General features: G+C 32.6%; 1 protein-coding gene across 2 annotated transcripts; it reads left to right on the top strand.

The window, feature by feature from the left end:
- The first annotated feature begins 958 nt into the window (after positions 1-958).
- LOC114167627 (Golgi SNAP receptor complex member 1-2) lies at positions 959-11099 on the top strand. Of its 2 annotated transcripts, none has more exons than XM_028052737.1 (6): positions 959-1273; positions 2058-2254; positions 9357-9446; positions 9531-9605; positions 10583-10712; positions 10795-11099. In XM_028052737.1, exons 1-6 carry the CDS (start codon positions 1141-1143, stop codon positions 10890-10892), a joined length of 723 nt encoding a protein of 240 aa, XP_027908538.1. In that variant the 5' UTR covers positions 959-1140; the 3' UTR covers positions 10893-11099. The 2 variants fall into 2 exon arrangements, with proteins under 2 accessions (XP_027908538.1, XP_027908539.1); XM_028052738.1 differs by having other exon boundaries at positions 960-1273; positions 9534-9605.
- Positions 11100-21490: the final 10391 nt, after the last annotated feature.

Below are 21490 nucleotides of genomic sequence, written 5' to 3'. Positions count from 1 at the left end.
TGGATTGGTTAATCCGAAATACACTCCTGGATATGGGAGTATATACCGGATTATTCAGTTTGGTATGTAAATTCACATATCGGAATGGATACCAAATTGACCAATTCGATTTCTAAATTTACATATATGCTCGGGTAATCTAGTATACACTTCCAAGTTTAGTAATGCATACTAGATTAATCCATCCGGAAGTGCATATCTTTTTATATTTTTATTCAGGCTTGTTATGCTGGACTCAAAGTCCAAGTGACGAGAAAACAACAACAAAAATAATGGATGTGTAACATGCATCTGAAAAAATTCTCCCAAATGTCAAATAACGTAACAAAATGAATGAATAATGATTCTGAAAAAGTTTATCATTATACTTTTTTAGACCTTGATCAGAAGATAAAAGAATGCTCTTTAACTATAAAATTCAATAAACCTTAAAAGTATCAAACTTAAAAGCTAGACAACATACTCATCCTATGCTATTATGTTTGTTTGAGATGCTAGAGAATTTGATAAGATAAAATCTCAAACCAAATTATTTAATTTATCATATCATAAAATAAATTTACATTTAAAATTTCAACAACTAAATAGACCTAAATGATGCACATAACCATGCAGGCAGATATAACTGATGCATAAATTAAATAAATGTTTATATAAAAAAATTGAGTTCATATATTAAAGTACACACTTTTTAATTATGTTTCTTTCAATCAGGATTGATTTCGTTACTCTTATTTTTATTTTCATGAATTTAATTCTTTTATTATTTTGATTGTATGGTTTTAGTTTATATATTAATTTGCATGAAAAATATTTAATAAAATAAATTGAAAAAACTAAATAAATTAAACAGAAGGAAATACAAATAAATCGAAAAACAATATGATTCTAAAACTTACGCCGCACAAAAAAACATAAATATAAAATTATGAAATTAATTATACCTTCAAAATTAGAAATGATGTTAGACTCGGCTGCAGTTGTTCCTACGGTGCACTACCTGCAGACGATCCTACCTACTCCGCTCTCTTCTTCGTTCTTCTCTTCTCCCCTTTGTTCTTCTTCTCTCACGGTTGCGAACTCCATTAACTGAATCTCTGAACCGAAATAACGAAAATCTGCTCCCCGAGAAAGATCCGAATGAGGGATCCGAATCTGGAGTTGCAGGAATCGGGTTGGGAGGAACTACGTAAGGAAGCGCGCAAGATCGAGGGCGATCTCGACGTCAAACTCTCTTCCTATGCCAAACTAGGCGGTCGCTTCACGCAAACAGGTTCATTCCATTTACCTTTCTATCATTCATTGATATCTTAAACTGAATCAACACATATTCAAGATTCTCATTCGCGTTTCTACGGTTTCTGAATTTGAATTATCGTAAATATACTTGATGGATAGTCTCACACAAGATGTAATTGGATCGAGAAGTTCTGGTGTCAATGCTTTTGATTTCTGATTTGGTAGTTGCAAGTAATTGTTAGTTTCTGTTCGTTGTATAGTTTTTTATGTAGGTATTGCGCGGTTGAAATGGAAATGTTTCTCGTGCATATGAAGTTCTCGTACGTCTTAGATTGGTTAATTATTATTTAAGTACGGTTATTTGATCATCAATTTTTTTTTAACAGCAAAATGCTAGCCAAATGATAAATGTTGTTTACCGATAATTAACTCGTTGATATTCAGGTGTAATGGCTAGTGTTAAAATTTACTTCTAGCATGAATTTCATGGATGCGACTTACGGTCAGCTGCATTTGTGTCTCTGTATGGCGGTTTTGGAGGTCTCTGCAGCTGCATTTCGTGTTTGTTTAAAATCACAAATACAATTTAAAGCCTTGATTATGGTATTTGTTTTTCTTTGTGTGCTGGAGTCTTTATTGCCCCAAAGTGCTTATGATTGACAGGAAGCTAGGGTTTCAAAATTGGGGATGATGGAGAAATTGTTGTTGTTTCCTGATTAATAGTCTTGATGCACTTTATAATTGAATTGAATTCATGAAGTCTGGCAGTGTATGTTCTCTATGTTTATAAATTATGAGAATATACCTCTTGTTATTAGGTCATGTGGATGGTGGTTCACCACCTCTTGGGTCCAGTAGGTCTTGGAAGTCCATGGAAATGGAAATCCAGTCTTTGCTGGAGAAACTGTTGGACATTAATGATTCAATGAGTAGATGTGCTGCATCTGCCGGACCGGCTACTTCTGTAACTCAAAAGTTGGCTAGGCACAGAGACATTCTTCATGAGTTTACCCAGGTGTGATTACAACGCATTTCTATTTTGCATAATCTAGTTTAAAGCTTCAACTTTGTATCAGTTCAAAAAGAATGAATGTCTGCCATTATAAATTGTTACAGAAGTATGTGTAGTTCATTCTACATGCAAGCATTACATAGATGGAGGATAGGATCGTATCATTTGGTAGATGGATGGACATTGCATTGAAATTGACATGCTAAACTTGTAGATTCTAAGAATTGGTTCAAATTTCCATCTTACTTGCAATGCTTGGTTCAGGTTTAGAAAGAAAAAGAAGTATATTCTCTTATTAGTTATTTGGTCATACATAGTTGGATTTATGGTTTGAAATTGTTAAAGAAGTTATTTACCCTGAGATCCCTCTTCAGAATTTCCTCCATCAGTCCTTCTGGTCTCCCTTCTCGTCCTCTTCACAAGACTAAAATTTCCTTGCAATCTACCTTCACTAGTCATTCTTTGTATGTGTCCAAACCACCTTAAACAATTATTTGTCATCTTTTTCATGATTGGTGCTAAAACAAACTCTTCTAGTATTTTGTCTTTTCTTGTGCAGCCACACATTCATTTTGTGAGTGTATAGTTCATTTAGGGTTTTATTTTCTCATTATATTTTTACTTTTGCTGTTGGCGTGTCATGAGCTGTACTGAAGTTGTTGACAGCCATCACTTAGTTAGTTATAACTGTTTTAGTTTGTTGGGTGTGCTTCTGTGTATAAATCTGTCGTTGTAAACAGAACCTAAATCAGGTTAGTCATTTTACACATATAAATATACTACTAGTTCTTTTATCTCATGTTTTTGCTTCAATATGGTATCTAGAGCATATTGATCTGTTTCAATTGCTTCTGAAATACCTTCTCCTCCCCAACCTTCACCTATTCCATCCTTACAACCTTCACTCACCAAATTATAGAAGAACTCGACGATATTTTTGTTTTTTTACTTTGAAGGAAACAAATTGAACTTCACAAACTTCACCACTTTGTTATTTCTCCAAATTTTACTTCAAAGTTTTGCACTTATAAAGATTGCGACAACAATCACATCAGTAAAGAGTATTGTTAGATATCTTATCTTTTATCTGTTATCTCCTATTTCTCTGTTATTATCTTTGCCTATCATTATTTGTATTTTGGGCTTAGCCCATATTTTATTTATTATAAATACAGTACCCTATGCATATTTTCTACATAAGGGAGATTAATCCTATACCTAGTTGTTAATTATATTCAATATGGTGAGCCTCAGGTTCTTTGGCAAATTTTTTGTTGCCCTGCCACAACAACTGCTACCGAGCCGCTATTGTCGCCGCCTGGGTTTTCAGTTTCGATTGGCGACCACACCCGAAACGGGTGGAACAATAGACCAAAGAAACAACAATTTTTGTTAGAATAAACTATAACTAATGACTCTGGTACCATGTTGCACAGTTATAGAGCCTCCATCTCTCTTTCATACTCGGTTAGGTCATTCTAGCCTGGCCAAATTTCAGCAGCTTGTTCCCAGCTTGTCCAAGTTACCTAATTTGGTGTTTGAGTCATGTGAATTAGGGAAACATAGTTGTAGTTCCTTTCTTCGTAGTGTCTCACAACGTGCTTCGTCCCCTTTTGCCTTAGTTCACTTTGACATTTGGGAACCTAGTCGTCTTGAGTCTAATTTAGGTTTTCAATATTTTTTTACCTTTATTGATGATTATTTCAGATGTACTTAGTTGTTTTAATGAAAAATCATTTTGAGTTATTTTATGTATTTCAATCCTTTTATAATGAAATTAAAACTCAATTTGGTGTTTCTATTCGAACTTTGTAAAGTGATAATGGTCGTGAATATCTTTATGTGACAAGTAATCACTTCCTACTAATCTTTGGCATTTAGAAGTGTCCAAAGCTCCTTGTTCTTCCAAGCTTTGGATTAGCGTCAATAGAGGTGTTTATTGGTGTGAAACCACTCATACAAGTTTCTTTGAAGTTTCCTTGTGAGATAGAACAATTACTTTTATTTACCTTGCAATCTATACTTTAAGTGTTGACATTATTAAATAAGGAAACAAATCAAAATTATATCTAAAGAGATCATCTAAGATATAGGGTTTCTAAGAGTGAATTTTAAGAATAGCTTGTGTTGCTCAGCTGATCTAGTATTTATAAACACTTTCGAAGTGATTGCAATTGTGTTTACTGGATTAGTGATGACTCTGGTTACACGTATTGTATGTTCTAGGTACAAAACTAGCTATGCAGATGAATCTGAAAATTTTATAGAAAATTTATTTTTGCATTGAATTACTAATTCCAATAGTCTTTCTCTAGTAGAGCGTATAAGTCAAATGCTCCAAACTTGGAACAAATATATTGAATTCTGAAATGGAGATTCTGTGAAGAAGCTGTCCTTTGGGATAGCTGGGATGGGGGGTTGCCGAGACATCTGCCGTAGCATCTGTAGCAAATCCCTTGGCTTCAATCTTAGAATCATCAACTAGAATCAAGAATAATGAAACGAAGAAACTTCAGTACAACAATAAAAGAGAATAAAGAACTATTTTCAATAATGTGGTCAGCGACATCTAAATCAGTTGCCAATGGAATTTAATTATTTCCAGATTGGTAGATGCAAGTTGAGTCATGAGCAGTAGTATATGTTGATCCTTGAGACTGTTGGCCGCTTATGCTCTTTATTGGTTAATTTGGAGAATTACATTTTAATTCTGTTGGGATTTACAGATTTTCCAAGGAATCCATAAAGAGAATAACAAGTTTCTTGGGTGTGTCAGTTATTTTTCAATATTTGCATTGAGGACAACCAGGTCTCTTCCTGCCTCATCCTCCATGAATGGATATCCTGAAATAAGTCTCATTTGGATCATCTGATATGCTATGAGATTTTGGTGGAGGAGCTCAAAACACTCGAGTAACTAAGTTCTCAATTGAAGAAACCTCTTGGCCTTTCAAGACTTGGTCATGGATATGATCAAAATGTGGATGTATTCGTGTTAAAACCAGCACCATGTATTAATCATCAATATGCCTTCAAGGGTATCAACTTCTAAAGCAATTTAATTCTTCAATTGCAGATTGGATTAGATATGGGGAGCCAACTTTTGTGCTGAAATTATCTTTCGTAAGAACATAAAGGTCACACAGGAGTTATTGATATTTAAGTGCATACAGGAGATTGGCTTTTGAGCATTGCATTTTAACTAGTAATAATCTTACCTTGCATAAAATGGTAATAGTTTGACTCCTGTTAAAGAAAGAAACTGAACTTTGTAGCTAGGTTAGTGAAATATCAAGCCATGGCTTCTACCACCAGTGAATATATTTGGCTCAAACAATTGGTTAGAGAATTAAGGTTTAGGGAGGTTAATAGATAATGACCAAATAAGGGTGCTTTGCATTTACCTCAAATCCAGCATTCCGAGGACCAACTAAATTGAGATAGATTGTCATTTCATAAGGGGGAGAAGATCTTTGTGGGAGACATTGACTTGAATAATGAAAGGCAATAAAGAAATATATTAATTTCAATCATGCTAATTACAATTACATTCTCTAAGAAGGAAAAGAAATATGCTAGAATGAATGTGAAGATTCTAAGGATATCTTATTCTGATTATCATGGGATATCAGGATATTTTTCTCCTAAATAATCCCCTATTTTCAACACATTGTTACTGACTTTGTTACTTCTACCGATCAACTTGTAGATGTCTTCACTAAATCACCTGATAAGTTCCCAAATTAGTTACATGTGTAACATGTTAGGTGTATATGATAATATGCTCCAACTTGATGGAAATGGTGTGGGGGTGTTGGAAATAGTGTAAATAGGGTAATTGTGTTGATGATATATATACTTGTGTAATCACGATAATTGTATTTTTTATTTATTATTTTCTTCTTGTATTTGACATCTACTATATATATTACCCTTCATCGTAATTGAGACCCACAAAATGTATGTCGAGGAGTTTGAAAATCTAGAACCTTATTAGGCATTTATTTAATCAAATGGTCTAATGTCAAAATTGTTTCTTGCATTAGGCATTTAGGAATCATTCTTTGAAAGAGTATTGCATGAACTTCTAAGAAGTGTTTAATTTTCCTTTCAAGCGTATCAGTTCAAGAACTTTGTTGAATAATACCTCTTTTTGTGAAAAGATGATTTAGACATTTATTAAAACACTATGCCATTATCATTCCTGAAGCTAAATTGTTTTTCTTAATTGTGTTCTCACCACTTTAAAAACACTTTTGGAAGTTTTCTCTACTTTTTCCTCATTGAATGTAACCAAGTTAATTTCATTTGATCATCAATAAGCAAGACAAACCATCCTTACATGAATGTGTAAGCTCTGGACTAGGTCCCTAATGTCACTTTGGGTGATGGTAATAGGACCAAATGTTCTGTAAGGTTGTGATGATGCTTGCACAATTTCATAAGTAGATGATGAATTTTTATTCTTGAAGGTTTCAAGAAAAAGTGGTTTACATAACTAGAACTTGGATGACCTAACTGGATCTATAAAATCAACTTGTTAGGTGAAGGCTATCTCTCTACTTATATACCCTTTTTATGTTATATCTTTAGTTTTTCCCAATAGACCCCTTTATGCTTTGTACTATTGAACTCAATACGTGGATAAAATGGCAAATGACCATTTTTAGTGGATCTAGGATCACTGCTACTAAAATTGTGAGTAAACTCACATGATCCTGGGAGTTTGCACCATCAAGCAAGTTGATGTGAAGGTTGGATTGAAAGCTGGGCGTGTGAAAGTGATTATGTGAGGGTGCTTGTTGGATCGGAGGATTGTGTGCTGTGTTGATTTTTCTGCCTAGAGGAGAAGACCCACCTAAGACACGAGCTTCACGATGACCACTGTTGCAGTCTTCGGCGGTTGCCGCCTTCATAGTCATTGGCACTTTCTGCCCTCATGATCATTGGCGATCACTGCCCTTGTGATCTTGTCTTCGTGATCCTCTATGATCGCAGCCCTCTTAATCCCCTACGATTGTCACCCTCGCGGTCTCTATCCTCATGTTGATGCTCGGCATCCTCGTTGCCCACATAGTTACCCTTGGTGCCCTTTGCTCTACTTCTACACTTTTTTTCTCCCGGCCTCTGTTGCCTTTGCTCTCTCGCATTTTGCCTAGGGTTTGTTTAAATTTGAAGAAAACAAAGGGCATAACCGTTTCTTATGAATTTATAAATTTATGAATATTTTTATACATGACCATTGCGAAAAAGAAAGAACATTAAGTAACTAATGAAGTATTGCCAATTTTCCTATTCACACTTCAGTGGTTAGGGTGTGTTTGAGCCATATTTTCTATAAATAAAATGATGCTTGTTATGACATTGCCATGAGTCTTGATTTCAACGACACCACGTGTCGAGTACCTTTGTCAAGGATGGGACATCTTGAGCGTGAGAATAGAGGGGGGCCAATAGTGAAGGGCTCAACAGGCCCGACAAACTTTGCTAAGATAGATTTTAATAAGCTTTGGGGCTATTTTGAAAAATATACTTTAAGTCTAATTCAATTTTGCAAAATTAGTCATGTAAAGTGAGGTTTGCACTTCACTTATATATTAATATTTGGCTATATCTCTAGTTAATGTTATGTTAGATTTCATTAAGGAAGATAAATAAAATGCTCAAATTGTTGGGTGTTTTGATGCTAATTGGTTAGGGTCACCAAGTGATAGACGCTCCATTTCAAGGTACTGTATTTGTTGTTGGAGATAATTTAATATTATAGAAAAGTAAAACAAAATGTTGTAGCATGGTCAAGTACAAAAGAAGAATACAAGGCAATGACCTTAGTCACTTGTGAGCCCATATGGCTAAAACAACTCTTCAAAGAACTTAAATTTGAAGAAAGTTTCCAGATGTACCTTGTATATGCAACCAGGCTGCATTACACATTGTTTACAATCATGTCTTTCATGAAAGGTCCAAATGTATTGAGGTGGATTGCTATTTCACAAGAAAAAAACTGGAGTTTTGGAGACATCACAACTAGATTGGTCAATTCTAATGAACAATCACCAAGTCTCCAAGAGGACTGAAGATCATATTTGCTACAAGCCAGATATATACGATCATATGCTTTTAGTTTGAGGGGGAGTATTATAACTATAGAAATAACAAGTTAATTGTATATAATGAAGAATATCTAAATTATATTTGTTTTATTAAGAATGCTTTTGTTTATTCCCGTTTGTTGTCAGAGAATACCAAATCTTCTCTATTTATGGGATAAAATGACAAGATATATTCTCCTATAATAACGACAAAACCTTATGTCAAATGAGGTCCATTACACGGATCACATGATGACATTCGTCTTAGTTAAAGACCAAACTTCTAAATATGTTATTTACCATGAATTTCCTTTCGACAACTTCTTCCAATATGCTCTTTGGTCTATTCTTTTCACTAATGCATCCCGGTGGCCTTTTTTATATGTATCCAAACCAGCTTATCCTCCAATAGTAAGACAAGGAAAATTTGATCTTTAGATATACTTGTAGTCCATATCATGCTCACTCTTGCATCTCTGTGGCTTTTTTTGTATGTATCCAAACCAGCTTTTCCTCGAATAGTAAGAAATGGAAAGGTTGATCTTTATATATGCTTGTAGTCCATTCCATGGTAGTGGCTACCATGATAGGACGGGTAAAATGATTAGGTCCGTTTCTTAAAGTTCCAGTGGAGACACTCCTTACTCAGCCTTTTTAAGCTTCATCAACCGATGTAAAAAGTGGACATAATATTTGTGCTATGAAATTAAGGTCTATTCTACAGAAATTAAGGTCTATTCTACAGAAATTAAGGTCTCACGCATCATACTGACATACCATATTACTATGATTTATTTACCTTGTCACTTTAACATGATATATCGTGGCCAACTCCCTACCTACTGTTATACTAATTTTCCGTCAAGACTTGATAAAGCTTATATAGGAACTATAATGATTTTATTAATTAGAATGTTACTGTAATGAAAATTAGACATTGATACATTACAAAATTCTATTACCCTAATAAATTGACTTAAAAGATGTTTACCTTATTATTTATTAATTCTCAGGAATTTAGGCGGATCAAAGGGAACATAAACTCAATGAGGGAACATGCAGAGCTTTTGAGTTCTGTCAGGGATGATATTACGGACTTTAAGGTGAATCATGAGTATGATTTAATTAAATAAATAACACAGATATTTCCTCATAATAGCTGTACTAGATTTACCTTCTTCTGGCAGCAGACATCGGGCAGTATGTCACCAAGGATGCAGTTGCTACGGGAGAGGGCTGCCATCCATGGAAATATATCTCATGTAAGTATTTCTTCTATGGAGTATAATAAATTTGTATTCTGATTAAATTTTACTTTGGTGAATATTTCTTTATTGGCCATTGGTGAAAGTTATGCATTGATCCCTTGAAAAGTTACACTATTCGGGACAATCCAGGCTTGCTCTGGAGTTTACACAATTTGAACTAATGTCGTACAGTCAGCTGTAGCTAAGATTTATCATACGATGTCTTCTTTCTTTTGTACAATTTTTTTGGCTGCATATGATATGGTGTCTTTTAAATCTTATCTAAGGTTTAAACCAAAGTCAGAGGCTTACCAGTGTTTAAATTTAACTGGAGATTTATATAATATTCAGTAATCAGTATCCTAGTGGTTCTCAAATATAATATTTTCCTTTTAAGTAATCATATCCTTCTCGGTATACAAATTATTCTTAAGGTTCCATGAATAATGGCTGGCCAAACTGTAGCACAACCTATTGCGTCTGTGCAGTCCTTGGTTCCTACATGGTGTGTCATTGATGTTTAGTTAGATATAGTTAAATCTTAAAACATATTGTTCAACTTATAATTATAAATTCTCAAAATTTGCAGTATTGCATCTACCGTTTCAGGAGTAATATAATATCTCATAATAATTTTTCTTCTCTTTAACAGAAAAAATCTTCAAAACCCATTTGCTTTATATGTGAATGGCTGTGTTCTTTTTGAGATTTCTCCACTGAGTGCTGACATATTGTCATAATAAGGGGCATTTTAGAAACTCTTTTCTTTTCAGCTCTTTTAAAGGTGACTCTATTATCTGGATTTTAAGGAAGTGTTATTTCACTTTCCCTGCATTTTTTTTTTCAGATAGATGATGTGATTAGTGCTGACATATTGTCATAATAAGGGACATTGTAGAAACTCTTTTCTTTTCAGCTCTTTTAAAGGTGACTCTATTATCTGGATTTTAAGGAAGTGTTATTTCACTTTCCCTGCATATTTTTTTTTTCAGATAGATGATGTGATTAGTCAAGCTCAAGCAACAAGAGCTGTGTTGGGTTCTCAGAGAACCTTGTTTACTGATGTTCAAGGAAAAGTGAAAGGTCTTGGTGACAAGTTCCCCATGATTCGAAGCCTTCTTGGTATGTTGCAGTTTTTATCTTCTAGTTTTCCATTGATTTTCCGATTGGCCTCTTTATGATGACCAAGTATGTGCTTTTGCAGGTTCGATAAGAAGGCGGCGTTCAAGGGATACTCTTATTCTGTCAGCAGTAATTGCTGCTTGTACGTTGTTTCTCATCATTTATTGGCTTTCAAAGTGACCAAAATATTTTGTAACGCATTATGAATTATGGTACTTCTATCAATTGAATTTTTCTGCTTGTCTGTCTTTTTTTTTTTTTTTTTTATCTTCTGTTTTTTCAGAGGAAGGGGAGTGTAGGATTTTTTTTTTCAACCCACTGTCTAGGAGCCTCATATTTGTATGCCAGTTGCTGACATTAAAAAAATTATTTGATTTTTTATATAAATCAGTATCAAATAGTAAATTCCACATTGTTTCTGGTCTTATGTAATGTATATTTTCTAGTTTTCTGAATACTTTTCTTCTAGGAAACCTGCGGGTACCAAGTAGCTAAAGACTGAGTGGCCAATGGTATTTAGTAAATTTAGTTCCTGATAACAAACTCAAATTCATAGCTAGGAATTGGGAAAACCGGCTTTTCGTTGGGCTGATTTACCTTCTACAACAAACAATACGCATTCAACATACTTTCTTAGCGTTGCCTACTCAGTAAGTTAGTTGTCTTTGGAAAGTAAGCATTCTTCATTTTTCGTGTTTGATAACCTATTTATAACATGTTAAAAGTATATAATATAGAAGATTTAAGATGTTCATGTCGATTTCAAAATTAGTTGTTAGTAATTACATATATATAGTTCTTGAGTTTGAGATATCAGGATATCCAATTGTGTAACAATAGTTTCTCTTATAATAGCATGGGCTCGGCCATTGGGTTATATTTACCAAATTACCAGGTGGAAGGAAGGGGGTTCGAGTGCCAAATAAAAATCTAACTTCAGATCTGTGATGGGAAAAAGTCATGTCTCCAAGTGAGCTTGGAGTAAGTTAAGAAGGCTGACTTAAGCAATGAGTGAATGAAAGTTGACATAACTGTAGAGTGGGTCTGGGAACTGCACCCTCCAAAAAATTTCTTCACAATTTGTAGTAGCAAGCGTTTTTCTTTTGGATTTTATACAGCACATGATTTGATTGGACACGTGAAATCACCACTACTACTTGCTTCTTGTCTCTATTTGTCCATAAAACCAGCTTGCCGTGCATGCACTTGCTGGCAATTTTTCTTTCCCTGCTGGTGCGTGGTCCCTTCATGTCATGATGCTGTTGTGGTCCTTTTTCAACATTCCTATAGCTTAACAAAGTAATCTGTCTTCTAATAGCTTTTAGATCTCCCCCTGCATGTGCTATCTCATCTTGTCTCCTTAAAAAAATCTGAAACACTTATTTAATCAGTACGCTATTATCATGTCGGCCTCCTAGATTATGAGGACTTTAATGTTCGATTGAAGACGTATCCCTTGAATTATACATCTCTGCTCAAAGTATTCATTGAAGTCATTATGTGGCTCAATATTTAATTTCAAGTGTTTTGCACACATGCTGTTATTGTGTATAACACTCAACTAATTATATATGTATCCTTGACAAAAGAGGCAGGGGAGGGTGAATAAGTAAGTACATAATAGCATAAATGTATATTATTTTTAAAATCCTGAAATGACATATACGTACAGGTGTACATAATGTCCTACGGATACACTGAACGTGCATATTAATTGACTCAAATTTATAACTTAATACTATCTATTAAATATCGAAAAAAAAGTATTGTTACGGTCGGTAATATCATTCTATAGGATTAAGATCACATTTTATAAAATTAACCGAAGAAGTAAATAAATATGAAGTATTAGACGATAACGTTGGAAGTGATGATAGGAAATGTGTAGTCAGCAAGAGTGGTTCCATTGTGACTGAGCTTTGATGAGTTGCAGTGTTTCTGGAAAATATAGAACTAAAATCCACATGAAGAAACTGACTTGATGCTATTTATGGAGAATCAGGACACGTGGTCCTGCAGTATTTTGAAGCAGGAAAGAGGTGAAGGACGCTAGGTTTGATTTCATGTCGAGTAAGACATGCCTAAGCATCAAGGAAGGCACAAAAGCTTGAGGAAGGAGATTAGGTACATCTCTCTCTCTTTCTCTCTCTTTCTCTCTAATCTATGGTTGTAGTATTGTAGGTTAGAGCAGTAGGGTTCTTAGGTAGTTTTGTATGGTAATGGTAGCTGAGGACCAACTACGCATGTACGTTGTTGTTTTACAGTAGGGCTGTACAAAGCTCCAGGCGAACATAAATGTCAAAACAGTGATTGCTCCATAAATGTCATCTTTATTGGATTTCTACCCACACATAGGTGTGAGAGAGTGAGAAAGAAAGACAGACTCTCTCTATGTGTGTAGTGTATGTATTCCACGATAGATGTCTTAGTATATATATATATATATATATATATATATATATATATATATATATTCTTTTTTTTTCTTTTCTTTTCTTATTCGGCGATTTCAAAACAGTAAGCAAAATAATCTAAAACAACCCTCCCTGTAAGCCTAAATTAACAATTTAATTTCAGAAGGTTCACTTTATTATTATATTAGTCATTAAAAATAAAATAAAAGAATACCTAAATAATTTTCTGAGATTTATTTTAGTGTATAAATTTATTATTATTATTTTTATTAATGAAGTGGATTAATTTTAGGAATTTAAATAATTTTTTAAAAAAATTCTAGAGCTTATTTTAGTGTATAAGAAAATCAAGAACTAATGGATACAAGTTTAGGAATTGAATTGATTATTATTTTATTTACAATTGAACTTAAAGATAAATGATAGACAGACTTTAGAGGGAGAAAATATTTTCTTGTTATTATTCTTTTTAAAATAATTTTATCACTTTTTTTTTATCCGTTTTTCTATAAGTATTGTATTTTACTTTAGTTTTAATATTGCACCTTTAGTTTCTATAAAAATTATAAAAAGTTTAACGCAGGTGTCTCATGTTATTATTTTTTATTTTATTCCCTATACTTTTAGGAAACATTAGATGTGTTTTTCCTATCATTGTTAGCTATATATAACCAGTTGACAAAGACACGAATGAAGATTTTTATTTATTTTTTAAATAAAAGCAAAAGTAGGAGATAATATTAAAAGGACAAAAGCTTTCCAACATAAATATTAAAAATAATTTAAGCCTTATTATCACTTTTTACTTAAGTAAATCATATAGTTTTTTATTATTTAAACTATAAATATGAAATAAATGTTTTTGTGTAATTATATATATATATATATATATATATATATATATATTATAATATTTCTGTATAATTATATTACTTTCTTTTTATTATACAAATTTGAATAGTAACATTTTACAAATTGAAACACAGGATGAAAATAGTTACTTTTATACATAAAATATTTTGTTTAATGCAAAAAGAAGTATAGCTCAAATCCCTTTTTACGTGAACCTACCTTTGCTAAGTGATGAGAGTTTGCCTGAAAATATATAAAAAAACAGCGATGGTTGAGTGATTAGATGATTGACAAAATAATAATAGAAATACAATTTTCCTCTTGCATTACTATACAAATTAGAATAATTGAATATAAAGAATTATACATACTATATAAAGTTAATAATTTTAAATAAAAATTTGAAATAAAAATAATTTCAATTTTGGGAGATAGGTTACAGTTACTTTTAAAAAATATATTTTAAATTTGGGAGATTAAATTTATTTTGAATTTGAGAAATAAAATATATTTTAAATTTTAAAGATAAAACCTTTTGAAGGATACCTTTTTTTTTTATAAATTGGAGAGATTAAAAGAATAGTTTGGTTTTCTATGTATCTTTATTCAAAATATTAAGAATATAACTTGAAAATAATATAGATTAGTTTTATTAACGAATTAATTGTTAACTATATTACGAATTAATTATTACGTAAATTTTACTGGTTTGTGTTAAGTTTTTTTTTTTTTTCTTCTATTAAGCATAAGAGACATGAAAAAGAGAAAGTATTTTTTTCCTAGAGCCGAAGAGTCATCCCAACACAATTGAATTATCCATTTTGAACTATACACACGTACACCCTAAGCCCGAAAAATGTGAAAAACCTAATGAGCAAGATAAAATAGTATGTATGTTGTCAATGCAAAAAGGGTACAATTTTTGAAGGAAAAAAGAAGAAGAAGAAGAGAGGTCACGTTGTTGTCAAGCAAGTGCAGGAAAGAAGGGAATGAATTGTAAAATAAAAATATACTAATGCAGTCCAAAAGAACGAGTGAAAAAGTTGATACACATAAAAAATGGGAAGAACAAAATATGTTCATAAAAATAGATTCACGCAGTAAAAAAGGATTGGGTGAAAAAACATTTATACAACTAAAAGAGAGATTGAATGTTGCTGACATGTACATATCATTAAATTTCCTTTATTGAGTTTTGTTTATCATAACAAATCAATTTTTCTTGACAGCCTAGAAAGCACATATGTATAGTCTGGAATCAATTTATAAAAATTCATCTTGAAAATGTGAATCTATTGCTCAAGTAAAAGATTATGAAAATTGCAAGGAAAAATCGAAAAAGATTAACTATCTAATAAAAACTCTTGCAAAATTTACATTAGGTAGGGCTAATCTTGATGTTGTCTTGAACTCACAAATAAGTATTTTGAATACAGAAGTATACAATTCAAAATAATAAAAGATGATTCAATTTTTTTTAACACTAGTAAACCATCCTATGTAACTTGTTTATGATGTTTAGAAATTGGACATGTGATAAAGATCTTAAGGTAACCTTTGAGGTAAATTATTGTTTGATTTCTTGTTCCAGTATTCATTGGAAAAATAATCCAAAACTTTTATTCTATTGCATGTTTGATTTTAAAGGAAGAAGACATGTCTTTGGTACAAAAGACTTGCACACATTAGTATGTCACATCTAAACAAATTGATTTCAAAAGATCTTATGGTTGGATTACCTAAAATCATATTTGAAAAGGATAAGTTGTGTGATGCAGGTCAAAAGTGCGAAAACATCATTCAAATAAAAGTTGCACATCTCTACTAGTAAACCTTTAAAAGTAATTTATATGAATTTGTTTGATCTCCGGGATTAGGCGTCTTGATGGCAATTATTATACTTTAGCATTGATAGATAATTTCTCTAAATTTACATGGACATTCTTCATTATATCTAAGAGTGATGCTTTTAAAGCCTTTAGAAAATTTGCCATTGTTATTCAAAATGAAAAAAAAAATGAAAATAAAATCCTTGAGAAGTGATCATGGTGGTGCATTTCAAAATGAATATTTTGAAAATTTTTGTGAAGAATTTGGGATATCACATAATTTTTCTACACTTGGAACACATTAGCAAACGAATGTTATAGAAAGAAAAAATAGATCTTTTGAAGAACTCACAAAAACTATGATAATGAAACCTTTTTACCAAAGTTTATCCAAGCTGATGCAGTGAGCACAACTTATTATGTCCTTAACAATGTTCTAATCATACCTTTTTTAAAATTAACACCATATGAATTTTTCAAAGGAAGAAAACCAAATATCTCACACCTAAGAGTTTTTAGGTGTAAGTGTTTTGTTTTAAATAATGGTAAGTTTAACATTGACAAATTTGACTTAAAAGTTGATGAAATTATCTTCTTCAGATATTCTTTAACAAGCAAGACATGTAGATTATATAGTAAAAGAACCCTAACAATAAAAGAATCAATTCATGTTGTTTTTTATGAGTGTTGTGAACATAAAGATAAACTGCTTGAATCTAGAAAGAGCGTAAAACTGCTTGAAATAGGCGTTGATTTGATAATAGAGCCCCACAAAGTTCAAATGGAAAAGCCAAATGTTGACACAATTTCACATCATACAACTAATCTTCCTATAGACTAAACAATTCCCAAATATTTATCTTCGAATTTATTTCCATCGGTAAATTATAATTTTTATTACAGATAAATATTTCTGTTAGTAAATTTGTCAGGAAAATGGGTGCCAATTTTCCCACCTAATCTGACAAAATTTTAATTATATATAGATGAGTGAGAAGTAGAAGAGAAGAAGGAGAAGAAGGAGGGAGAGGAGTAGGAGAAGGAAGAAGGAGTGGCAATAGTAGTAGGCAACAATGACAACAAATCGCGACAATAGTGGCGACAACAATGGTGACAATGGTAGCAACAATGACACCAATAACAACAATAGTGTTGGCAACGATTAATGGAGGAGGAGCTAGAGGTGGTTGTGATGATGGAGGTAAGAGTGATGCAGCAACAAAAGCGGTGATGACAAGGATCGAAACGGTGACGACGGTGATGAAGAAGGAGAAAGGGAGGAGAAGAGGAGGAAGATGAAAAACCATATCATAGAATTTACAGACGAATTAATCCATTGGTAATTATCGACAAATGTTTATCAATTACCAACGAATTTTTCTAATTCATCGGTAAAATTTATCACGGATTTTGACGTTGATAATCTTTCTATAATTTTGATTTACTAATGGATTTTGGCCATTACTGACAAATTTTGGCCGTTGGTAAATCCATTTTTTTTTTGTAGTGTTTGAGGTGTTTCTAAAGGAGTTTCCAAAAGAAGACAACTAAGTCAATTTTGTATGAATGTTGCTTTTGTGTCTCAAATGGAGCCAAAATTCATGAAAGATATTTGGCAATGCATGGAGAATTAAATCAATTCAAAAGGAATGATGTGTTAAATTAGTTCACAAAATCTAAGCACAAGTTATTAGAATGAAGTGGGTGCTTAGAAGTAAGCTGGATGATGCTAGAGCCATTGTCAAAATTAAAGTTAGGCTTGTTGCTAAGGGTTATAAAGGAGAAGGGATAAACTATGGTGATATCTATGCACCAGAGAGGCTATCAAAATTATGCAAGGTATTGCATCTTTAAAGGATTTTAAGCTTTTTCAAACGAATGTGAAGAGTGCTTTCTTAAATGATTTTATCAAAGAAGAAGTTTATGTAGAGACACCACCAGGCTTTATTGATTTTTACCATGCAGACCACATCTACAAGCTGAAAAATGTAAAGAACTAATATCACTAATACATTCATTTTAATTTTTCTCACTTATTCCATTATATATAAATGAAAAGAACTAATAACAATTATTTTGTTCCATTGTAAACAATCTAAGTATTCTAATTGTCCTTTCACTAGTGCAGTAAGGACTTTTGGCACCGGTTGTTTTTGGTATTTTGCCCCGGTTCCAGAACCGAGGCATATTAGGGCGAGATCAAAAGGGCATGACTTTTGGCCTCAGGTGTGCGAACCGAAGCCAAAGCACAATCTGCAGTTTTCGAACCCTAGCGACCATCTTCTTCACGTTGCCGCCACATACAGATTTATCGACCACCGCAGCCTCGCACCAGTCCATTCAACCACCATGGAATCAACCAACCTGCAGCAGAACACGAACAACAATAAACCTCCATTGTAGACGCGAATATCGCGACACACCACCTCTGCAACACGAGCATATCAAAAATCGTCGTCGCGAGAACGAACGTGTCAGCGCCTGCATCGCGAGTTCAGCCTCACTACGAGCTACAATTGAAATCACTTGTACCTTGAAACATCATCTTGATGCTCATAGAAACCCTAATCGCGCCACCAAGCACCTACAAGGAGCAAAATGCGCAACACGTTGTGGTGGCTCTGAATCGCGCAACAGAGGTTTGATTTGGGGATGAAGAGGAACAATGTTGCGATTCACGATTTGGGGACCTAAATCAGACATATGGCCTCGGTTCAATTAATAACCGAGGCCTAAAGTGCATACTGCCTCGGTCCTATTCCACCTGAGGCCAAAAAGTCATATATATGGCCTCGGTTCAATTAGTAACCGAGGCCTAAAGTGCATACCGCCTCAGTCCTATTCCACCCGAGGCCAAAAACTCTGCTGCCAATGGCATTTTTGAAATTTTGAGGAACTCTGATGCCTTATAGGCTTCGGTTGCCTTTTGACCGAGGCAGAAAAGCTCCTATAGGCTTCGGTTGACTTTTGACCCGAGGCAAAAAAGTTCAAAAAATTGCAAAAATGCCACCGTGTCCTTATAGGCTTCGGTTCTGCAATAACCGAGGCCTATAAGGCGATGTAAAAACAACAAATTGCACTAGTGTTTATATGTTTCACTGTATACATATAAAAAATTATTGTTTTAATCACATCAAAGACTATTAATTTAAAAAATTAATATGAGTTCTCATTACTTACTATGCATAAAATTGACTCTCAATATCATTCCAAAACAATCTTAAAAGCAATAAAAAAAATTCAAGAAAAAAATAAAAAAAGTAGACTTTAATAAATAAATAAATTGAACAAGTAATTACTTACTTAAAACCTCATAGTCCATTATTTGAAATTACAAGGAAACCAACCTCAAAGGCATAACACTCCATAGATGTGTTACAAAACATGATTAGAATAAAAGAAAAGAAAGAAAAAAGTGTTTGGAGTAAAGCAACTATGTGAACTATATGATAGAGTGGATCCCCATAATGCTTCCCTCATGTCATGTCTCTTTTTATAGAGTTGGGCTAGTGACCTATCTAGAATTTTTGTTGCCATAAATCTTTAGTGTTGGTTGTGAATCTAGATTTTGTTGATGAAATTTCTATAGATAATCTCTGAATATTTAGGAAATATTAAAAAAAAATTCTGTTGCTTTGGAGATTTGAAAAGATTTGAAAGATTTAGCCTAGATTAGAAAATAGATTTGGCAAATTTCGTTTATATTTTCTAAAATATATTTATGCAGCTAAAAAATATTTTTAACACATTTTTTATATCTCAAACTAAATTATCCATCTTAAAATAAATCTTAATCAAAATAACATTTTAAAACACAAAACTCAAATAAAAACTAAGTTTAGAAATTAAATACGGATATAAATTTGCACTCATCAGGAAAGTAGCCTCATCTTTATCTGTTAAAAAAATTCTAATAATGATATGTTTTTTTTGTACAAATTTATGTTGATGATATTATTTTTGGATCAACTAATTCTATGTTATGCAAGGAGTTTTCTATGGTAATGCAATAGGAATTTGTGATGTCAACATAGTTGGTACATTTGTACATTAATCAAATTACAAACATAATTGGTGAAAAAAATTTCTATGGAAAGTTGCAAGGAATCAACAACACCTATGGCAACAAACTGCTAGGAAAAAGGTAAATAAGTGAAACCAAACCATATATAGAATTATGATTGAGTCACTTATATATCTTACCTCAATTTGTAACATCCCTGGCTACCCCTCCTCGGGCCCCAGAGGCTGTCAGGTTACTACAGCCCAATGCACTCCAACCCATCACCCTTCTCCGTCCATTCATACTGGGTGGGTTGTTGCCAGTGGGAATCGAACCCCCCAACCTGACCTTTAACACCTCTGACATAGGCTAAATGTAATTGTAGGAGACATAAATTTATGTATGATAAAATGTCCAATGTAAATTTACATAAGGTGCATATATGACATACGTAAATTTATGTCTAGTGCATATATAATAAACATAAATTTACGTCTATTACAGAAGCAACAAACATAAATTTTAGGCCTGTTTTTCTTTATTTTGAGCCAAAATTCACGTCCTATGAATGTCAAATGGAAGCCAAAGCTTATAAATGTTAGAAACACCATTAAAGAAGCAAGCTAAAACAAATGAACGCAAACAAACAAAATTATAGAACACAAACAAATGAATACAATGTAAATGAGAAGTTGTATACATAAATGTGTAAAAAACCTAATATGTGAAAACATGAAAAACCTTTATATAATACAAGAAAACACCACTAAAATTTTTAGAATTTTTTAAGTATTATAGGTATCTCAAATAAATCTCTAAACTATAGAAAAAAGAGTTAAAATTACTTCAAAAATAAAAAATATAAAGTAAATGATGGAATTTTTAAAATTCCATAACCTAGGGGACTGGCCACTGCATTCCTTACTCTATTTCCAACATGTTTCATTTTCAGAGCATGCACAACAAAGGTTATGATCATTTGAAGATTTTAACCATTAAATCTTGATAATTTTACATCTATGACTAATTAATTTGTCAGATGTCAACACTCTACATTTAAATATAATCTAATAAAAGTTACCATAAAATAATTTGAGTCATAATTCATTTTCTACCTTTTTTTAGTGAATTTTACAAAATTGGGATTATATTTGTTAAGCGGAATACTATGGCTAAGCAAAAATGGGCAAACACAAGCCAATTAGTAAAGGGAGAAAATGAGAATAGCTAATCTCAATGCCAAAAATATTCAGAGGAAAAGAAGTTTCCTAGTGAACCACACACAATAATGGCAACCTTTAGGCAACAAAGGAGGAGCTATCACACACACACACACACACAATGCTTGCTGACGTTGAGGGTTCTGTTCACATTGTTAAGAAAGTAAAGGAAAAGGGAGAGTAGGATTTTTTTTTCAACAAATTTAAATTTGACCTATTATTATAAAAATTCCACCACACATTTTTCATGTCTTATTCCTACAAGTCAAAACCTAAATGAAGTGATATAATAAGCATATTTTGTGTTGGTGTACATCAAGTATTTTGAAAAACACTTCAATTCACATTTAATTGATTAAGTTAAAGACGTAATAAATTTTATGTAGAATTTTAAAAAATAATTCAGTTCATATCTAACCAATTAGGTTAAAGATATAATCAATTATATCAAGGGTTTTGA

This window comes from Vigna unguiculata, chromosome 10 (assembly GCF_004118075.2).
Source record: "Vigna unguiculata cultivar IT97K-499-35 chromosome 10, ASM411807v1, whole genome shotgun sequence".
NCBI classification, from domain to species: Eukaryota; Viridiplantae; Streptophyta; class Magnoliopsida; order Fabales; family Fabaceae; genus Vigna; species Vigna unguiculata.
The sequence above is the reverse complement of the archived record's forward strand: the minus strand, read 5'-3'. Positions and strand labels throughout refer to the sequence as shown.